Source organism: Geosmithia morbida (genome assembly GCF_012550715.1).
Source record: "Geosmithia morbida isolate 1262 chromosome Unknown scaffold_0, whole genome shotgun sequence".
NCBI lineage: Eukaryota > Fungi > Ascomycota > Sordariomycetes > Hypocreales > Bionectriaceae > Geosmithia > Geosmithia morbida.
Genome location: NW_023336187.1, coordinates 1 through 8,219, shown reverse-complemented (window position 1 = coordinate 8,219; position 8,219 = coordinate 1). Strand labels below are relative to the sequence as shown.

General features: G+C 52.4%; 2 protein-coding genes across 2 annotated transcripts; both read left to right on the top strand.

Annotated features, from left to right (window-relative positions):
* Nucleotides 1–1,295: 1,295 nt before the first annotated feature.
* Nucleotides 1,296–2,610, top strand: GMORB2_0002 (uncharacterized protein; the record flags this gene model as incomplete). Its single annotated transcript, XM_035461988.1, has 2 exons — nt 1,296–1,333; nt 2,373–2,610. The coding sequence occupies 2 exons, from the start codon at nt 1,296–1,298 to the stop codon at nt 2,608–2,610; spliced, it is 276 nt and encodes a 91-aa protein (XP_035324918.1).
* A 4,093-nt stretch (nt 2,611–6,703) lies between these two features.
* On the top strand, nt 6,704–7,546 carry GMORB2_0001 (2-haloacid dehalogenase; the record flags this gene model as incomplete). The annotated part of the gene is made up of 1 exon (XM_035461987.1): nt 6,704–7,546. The coding sequence occupies one exon, from the start codon at nt 6,704–6,706 to the stop codon at nt 7,544–7,546; it is 843 nt and encodes a 280-aa protein (XP_035324917.1).
* Nucleotides 7,547–8,219: the final 673 nt, after the last annotated feature.

The window sequence follows — 8,219 nt, the reverse complement described above, 5'->3', positions numbered from 1 at the left end:
GGGGGGGTGAGACCACGATACAGGCTGCGACATACCAAAGCAGAAGAGCAACGAGATGCTATCGTGGTTGAGTCAAGATATCATCGAAATAGGAGGAACGAAGGCACCGAAGGAGGGACGCGACTCGTCTAGCTTCCGAACCTAGCGCGACACGGTTGGAGCTATGTCTCCGTCATCCCACGTGTATCGATGGCTCGGCGGGGGAGTAGAGGGGATTCGCGTGCGGGAAGTAAACGTCGTTGGTCGCGTACGAGATGAAAGGAGAATATAATATCGCCGGATTGGCAGACTCGGGAGAATAAAGGGTGTTCGACAGGAAAGAAGGTGGGCGATTATATTCGTCGTCGTTGCGTCGGTCGCGGAAGGGGGGGCATTGAATCAGAAAGGAAAGACAAGCTAAAGAGTGTGTGTTGCTGTGTCAGCCACAATAGCCGGCCGTGGTTTCGGTCTAAGACGATCAAGAGAGAGAGAGAGAGAGAGAGACAATATGCGCGAGAGGGCGCGCGCGCGCACGAACAGAGGAGGAGGGGGGGGGAGGAGTCAAATCTCACAATCTACTCTCAAAAAAGAAGCGCCAGGCAACGAGGTCGAAGGGGAGAGGGAGAGAGAGAGAAGAGGTCGGTCGAGAGACAGGGGGAGGGGCGTGCAGCAAGAAAAGAAATAGAAAAAAAATATTGAAGAATTATGAAGGGGGAAAAAAAGGACACCCCAAGGATTTACAGAATAAAGTGAAAATCAAAGGGAGGTTGTCCGAAAGGATAGACAACTCGTGCCACGGACAAGAGTTGAACAGTGAAAAAAGGAAAAGAAATTGAAAGAAAAAAAGAAGGAAGGACAAGCCTCGACACACGAAAATATGTCCCAATATGGCAGAAGGTAGTAGTAATACCTGTAAGACTCGTAGAGAGAAACAAGAGGGAGCAGGAGCAGAGCATATAGAGAGGAAGGAGCGATGGGTGTGGGGGATCAATTAGGGGGGTGAGAGGCAGGAGCGACTGGGAGATGGCCATTGACCACTACGAGGAGAGAGAGAGAGAGAGAGAGAGAAGAGCACGATGTAATACGACGTATGATAGTACAATGGATAATACAACCAAAAGGGTCAATTCAGTTGAAAGGATCTTAATAATAATGATGAAGATGATAATAATACTACTACTAATAATAATAATAATGACAATAATAATAATAATAAGAAGAACATACGAGTAGACTTATACTCTACTATTTTAGTGCATATTATCATTATGCTGCTAACAACTATGATTACTCCGTATATTCTGCTGGAATGATAAATGCGGAGTGCGGATACCCTCGTCATCATCATCCTCGCGTCCGTACTCGGTTATCCGTCGGGGAGGGAAGAGGACTAGGTAGAGATGGAGAGAGAGGAGAGAGGGAGAGAGAGACACACACACACACACAGAGAGAGAGAGAGAGACAGAGAGAGAGAGAGAGAGAGACAGAGAGAGAGAGAGAGAGAGAGAGAGACACACACACACACACAGAGAGAGAGAGAGAGACAGAGAGAGAGAGAGAGAGAGACAGAGAGAGAGAGAGAGAGAGAGAGAGAGAGAGAGAGAAAGAGAGGAGAGAGAGAGAGAGAGAGACCAGACCACCCCTCTGGATCCCTGCAACCGAGACCCTCCCCCCTGGGCCCTGATGTTCTGTAGTCTGCACTGCACGGCTACGTTACAGAGCAGTATGCATATAGTAGGACTTGCAGTATCATCAATAGTACTGCGTATCAATACAGTGTACTCCGTACGGCAAGCATGCGCTTCGTGTCGACGCAAAATGATGAGGCTCGATTGAGTAAGACCCTGGTCCGTCGAACCCCTGTGCCGTGTTTGAGGACCGGGGAGTAGGGAGGCTTACCACTGGTGAGGAATTCGAGGCTGGGAACACGCTGTCAGCTCCCAGCGTGGGGGGGGGGGGAGGGTGTCGACTCCGGAAAGTCGACGATTTGTCAATGCGTGGGAATAACCCAGCCGAATCAGGGTAGAAGAGAGAAAGGAAAAGGAAGGAGGAGAAGAAGAAGAAGAAAGACAGCTTTGTGTGCACTAGAGAGTCGGGACCGAATAGCTTCTCTACCGAGGAATGCGGCACGGACGGTTAGAGGGTGGAGGCAAAAATGTCTTGGGACGCCACGCGGGTTTCTGGGCACGTTCATAGGCGTACGCCGCATAGAGATTCAAAATACACACACACACACACACACACACACACACACATATATATATTATATATATATATATATTATATATATATAAATATTGCTCCGTACAGTTTTCGACGGTACGCTGTACCCGTGAGACGTCCGAGTGCAGCTGCTCGTGCTCATATACATATATCACTTACCCATCACACAGTCGTACGTTGGTACAGATTAGCGGTAACAGTGCCCGCAACCTTACATACGAGTACGAGTATACGGTCGGATTCAGCACAGCCGTGACCATGACGAGTACAGGTACGGATTGCGCTGGGTACATGGCCGTACCGTCGCAGTACCCATCTACACGTATCTTTTTCGGACAGAGAGGTACACGCCGCAGCGTCAACTATCAAGTGATAGGCACCGACGGGGGACCTCCGCCAGGCGGCTGACCTCTTGTGGCGGGGAGATGAGACAGGTCTGTTAGTTCCGGTCTAGCGGTTGACTCGGGGACTACTAGAGCCTTGGTGGCACGATTAGTTCGAGTCCGTTCCAGCCCCTGGATATTACATGTAATATACGTGCGTGTGCGTATCTATCTGTACGGGCGAGTACTCGTGGTTCCTGCCCTGCATCTGGTGATGAATACGACGTACACGCATGTAATCTGTATGTGCATGCATATAATAATCTGCAGTCCGTACAGTCTTTCATGTCCTCTTTTCTCTCTCCCTCCCTCTCTTCTCCTCTCTCTTCTCTTCCCCTCTCCTCTCTTCTCTTCGGCTTCATACGATTCGGCATCGGTATATGAGCAGAATCCGTCCATCATCTTCCATCACTCACTCAGGGGCTAGCCACAACGTGTAATACGTGTCGCAGATGCACCCGAGGAATGTGCCCAGACAATGGCATATATATCAACCGCCGATGATATACCGTCGACAATTCCCCTCGCATCAGATTCGTAGCTGTACAGATTACAGATTACACATGTACAGGCACTAAGTGAATACTCGTATCCAGACGCACGGTAATACTATGCTCCCAGCCGTACTAACGACGCGGCCCCGGTGAAGAGAGACGGCCTCTTGTCCCCGATCCCTGGGTCTCGCAATTTCCCCTTTTCTCTCTCTCTCTCTCTCTGTCTCTCTTGTATCCTTCTCATCTTCCTCTTTTACATGTAATCTGGTACACCGATCAATTCACCGAGTGACATTCGCTCCCTCGCCTTGACCTGATCTCCTCTTAATACTTTGGGCACGCTGTGTTATATATCCCTCCCTCTCCCCTCAATGCTTCGTGCTGTCTGCATGAACCATCATGACCAGGTTCAACAGACCACTCCCTGACCGATCCAAGTATGCAGCAGACATGGAGCTCTTACACATGCCACATGCATGCGCGGCCGATGCAGGCACACTCCTCCTATTTTCCCTTTCTCTCTCTCTCTCTCTCTCTCTCTCTCTCTCTCTCTTGCCTCCCCCCTGCTGATCCTGGCTGCCCCCCCCCCCCCACCCTGGTTCTATGCCCCAGATTAAATCATCCTGAAATCTCTTTTTTTTTTTTCCCTCTCTTTCCTTTAGTACTCTTCGTATACAGAATGGCGCATATTACCAAGAATGATCGATGTGATGGGAATAATATACACGTGCATGCAGAGCGGAAACGAGGGTTCTCGTTTTCCCTCTCTCCATTCATACTCGTAATATAGTAAGACGGAGAGCCGACCTGCATATGCTATTGCATAGCTGGTGTTATCAGCTTACCCAGATGGAGCACGAGTATGCACCCCAGATCACACATGCGTCTCCCAACATGGCAGATGGCGGTCTCATCCCTCTCGCAAGAAATCTACCCCGTCCGTCTGCCTTGTCGGACTTCTGGGTACCTTTGCCTTTGCACCGTTGACGGACTCGAGGTGGTACGATTGCATGTATGGCATGCATTATTCCGTAGATGAATGGTCGCTGCCGATATCGTTCGTGGGCTCGCAGCGCTTGTCAATATACGAGTAGTGATAGACCAGACGGCCTTTCCCTCTCTGTCGTTCCAACGGGTAAGACGCGTGGCACGAGCACCCGCGTGCACGGATACCTACCTACCTACCTACCCCCCGGGCTCGATATGACATGTTACGGCGTTAAGCGTGCGGGTAATACAGACCACATGTGGCAACGGACATCTCGAGCAGAGTGGGAGGCAGACGAGACTGCTTGCAACGATCAATAATAGCATGTCGTATTTACCCGCGCGCAAGTTGGGCTGAACGCTACGACGTATCGTATGTAAGGCGTGTTTTACTCCATACGGAGTCGATTATTACCAATCTCTTGTCCCCTCCCTCTCCCTCTCCCCTCTCCCCTCTCCCCTCTCCATACCCAAGCAGTCGGCGCACATGTTGGATTATTCGTGATAGTGCGCCCGCGTACCAGGGGGGAGGCTTTGCAGCGTAGCACCGTCCAGGGCCGCCGCGAAGCTAGCTGCTCGTATGTCAGAATTCCTACTTCACCCCGTCTGTCCGTCCGAAGCTGCTCCTGCAATCCACATATTCATCACCAACAGAGGGAGGAGCGGAATGATGTACGTCGTAATCTACTCGTACTCGGGGAGGAGGAGGGTAGGCTCGTCGTAATTTCGCGCGTCTGCATTGGTGCATCCCGTCGTGGTCTGATTAGTAATGTAATGTCGGAGGAATAATATACTCGTATGTACTCGTACTCGTGGTATCCATTAATCTGTACAGATTACAGGTAACCGGATTGTATGAACCCGTCCACCTATGTTTGCTTCTTTTCGGGTTTTCGTTTTTTGTTTTTTTTTTCGGTTCCATCGCAGTTTTACTCTTCTTTCATCCTTGAACCTTTCAGCCTTTTTGACGTGTTTCAAATATCCGCGAAATGAGGGGACAGCAACGAACCCGCAGCTTGTTGCTGAAAGCTGTGGGGGCCATCCCAACTAAACTCTTCTGCCGCACATTAGGGGGGGGGGACCGTATGGAGGAGTTGTTACTGTCGAGGATGGATATGTTATTTCAGCATGATTGCTCATTGCCTACTCGTACCCTACCCTCCGCACTGCACCGTAGCAGGGTCGGTGGAGAGGGAGAGAAGGGGAGAGAGGGAGGAGCTCGGACCGAAACGAAACGAAACGAAACACTGCTGGCTTTGAATCTGAGCTTGTTGAGATGGGTTTTTGTTTTTGTTTTTTTTTTTCTTTCTTCCTCAATTCAAGTCCCACTATTACCACCGTAACTGTTACGGTCCCTCCGTGACGGTGGGCCTATTCTGTCGACCACTCCGGACACGATCAATCTCATAGTTTTTTTTTTTCTCGTTCTTTGTCTCGTTTCGTTCCCTACAATCTGTCTCGTGGCTCTCTTCTTGCTTCTTTCGCCCAGGCCCTTGTACGACATCTTATGTTGGATAGAAGACGGTAAGAGTTGGGGAGTCAACATGTTTGCTGCCAGCCAACCCCGAGTCCATGAAGAGCAAAAGCTCCGAAAGATGAAGGGGGGGGTTTTACTTTATCAAGGCCCGGGGGAACATCCGGAAGGGACATGTAGCTACAGGTCAATCCTGCTTAAGCGCCAGGGACCACATGGCTCAGAGCCTGCGCATGCAACAGACATCACATCAAGGCCCCCAGAATGTATGTGAGCCGCACGACGTGGGATGGGGAGAGAGAGAGAGAGAGAGGTGGGTTAGGAGCGGAGGCAGGAGATGCTCATTGTTCTTCTCTTTCTTTTTTCCGTCTCATTCTTTTTTCCGTCTCATTCTTTTTTCCGTCTCATTCTTCTCTTCTGTATAGTTCCTACATATCACTTATGCGAAAAGGAGAACGGGATGCAAACGACATACATGAGTTATAACATGCACATGCAAAGCCCAGACCTCCAGGTCACACCCGTTGCCCCCCTCCCCCCTCCCCCCATGGGATCGTCACAGTGCGAATTGAACCACGCCACGAATATACACGAGTGCCGAGATCGTTACAGCTTGAGATATATTCCAAAAGAGGAAAGGAAATCTCCCCGTCACACGTATACACACGACCGTCGCTGTGACCACGGAATGCTGGTTTTGATCATCATGGTCAATGTCAGACCAGAATGCATCATTCTGCTCGGTCTGACCCGCGGATTTCGCAAAAATCTACTCGAGCTTACCCTGTACCTCGACACTCACACTCGTGGGCGAGATGGAGCTGGGGGGCTCAAGTCTGTCTTGGAACGATGGCGAGCAAGAGTCTCGAGCTTTTTTTTCTTTGGACGCGGTCTCGTTCTGTTGAGCGGAGTATGATCAATGATGATATCTGCAAGATGGTGTCCTTCGCCAATCTGGCATGATGTTGCCGTCGGTATCACATGACGCTCGTACCAAAGGGCATAGATGACATGCACACACGCATCTCCCCGCTTTCAACCCATCTGACACGTACACAGCTTGCGTGGTCAGGAGTCGCAGCTTGAATCCAAGCACCGATCCGACGCCGACTGCAAGACATCGGAAGGAAGAGGCACAACTCCGACTCCGAGCAGCAAAGACCATGTCCCCCGGCAGACTATCCCCCCTAGCCGACGTCAAGGCCCTCGCATTCGACGTCTTCGGCACCGTGGTGGACTGGCGGTCATCCGTGACGGACGAGCTGTGCGTCCGCGCCCACCGCAAGCTCACACGCTCGTCGTCCTCGTCGGAGACGCCCCTGCCGGCCTCTGCGAAGAGCCGTCTGGAATCCGTGGGGGAAGATGGTTGGGGCCGGTTCGCGCAGGAGTGGCGCGACTCGTACGGCCGGTTCACGCGGGGCTTCGACCCGTCGACGGACCCATGGAAGACGATAGACGAGCACCATCACGACAGCCTCGTGTCGCTCCTGGCGGGGTGGGGTCTGGCAGACCTGTACACGCCGTCCGAGACGGAGTCTCTCAGCCTGGTGTGGCACCGTCTCCGGCCGTGGGCGGACTCGGCTCCGGGACTGGACGCCCTGGCTCGGTGCCGCGGCGGCGACGAGGCACTCACCCTCTCCACACTATCCAACGGGAACACATCGCTCCTCAATGACCTAGCCGACTTTGGCGACCTACCCTTTCACAGGATCCTGTCGGCCGAGACGTTCCGCGCTTACAAGCCCGATCCGGCCGTGTATCTGGGCGCGGCGCGCGAGCTGGGCCTCCGGCCTGGACAGGTGGCCATGGTGGCCGCGCACCTCAACGATCTCGAGGCCGCGAGGGGCTGCGGGCTGCGTACCGTGTATGTCGAGAGGCCGCAGGAGGAGGCCTGGTCCGAGGACGACGAGAGGTATCGCGATGCCAGGGGGTGGGTCGATCTATGGGTTGGTGAGGGGGAGGGCGGGTTCGAGGAGCTTGCCCGACGGCTGTCGCGGGGGGGTTGACGGCTTGGCTGACGAAGAGGGGAGCGCATGTAGTAGTATCGATCGAACGACGTGGTCAGATGAACGAGGGGGAATGCCCTGAACGAACCCTTCTCTTGACTCTGACATGAGAGACGTGTAAACTACGACGTAAACCCCCCCTCCTCCCCCCATCCCTTTTTCTTTCGGAGGCGTCTTTCATTTATCTATTTTAATATTTCATTTTTTTTCTCTCAACGTCGTGCATTGCATGAGCGTATTGTATTGCATGACGTATTACCCATCTCACACCGGGCCTTATCGTGGCTGCGGATTCGAACATGTTTGCTTCATCTCTCCGATAGCCTCGCATACAGTCCCTTCCCTCCCCTCCCCATCGCACACTCATCACCACAATGTACGTCGTCGTTGCTCCAAGTACGTACAGCTCGTATGCGTGCCATCGGTTCAGAGCCAAGATGAGGTTACTCGTACAAGCAAGTAGTATCCGGGGCAGGTTTCTTGCCACTTCCAACGGCCGTCACCCAACGTGCCATACGTGGGAATCCTCGCCACAAGCAACCGTGTAACTGTCGATATCAGTAGAACGCCTTCACGGTCCGGTCACTCTCCATTCGAGGTCTTGCCTCCTACGCGGGGCCGGAGCCGCCTCCCACAAAGGGAAAGCACCCCTCCCTTCTATCTCTCCCCCCCC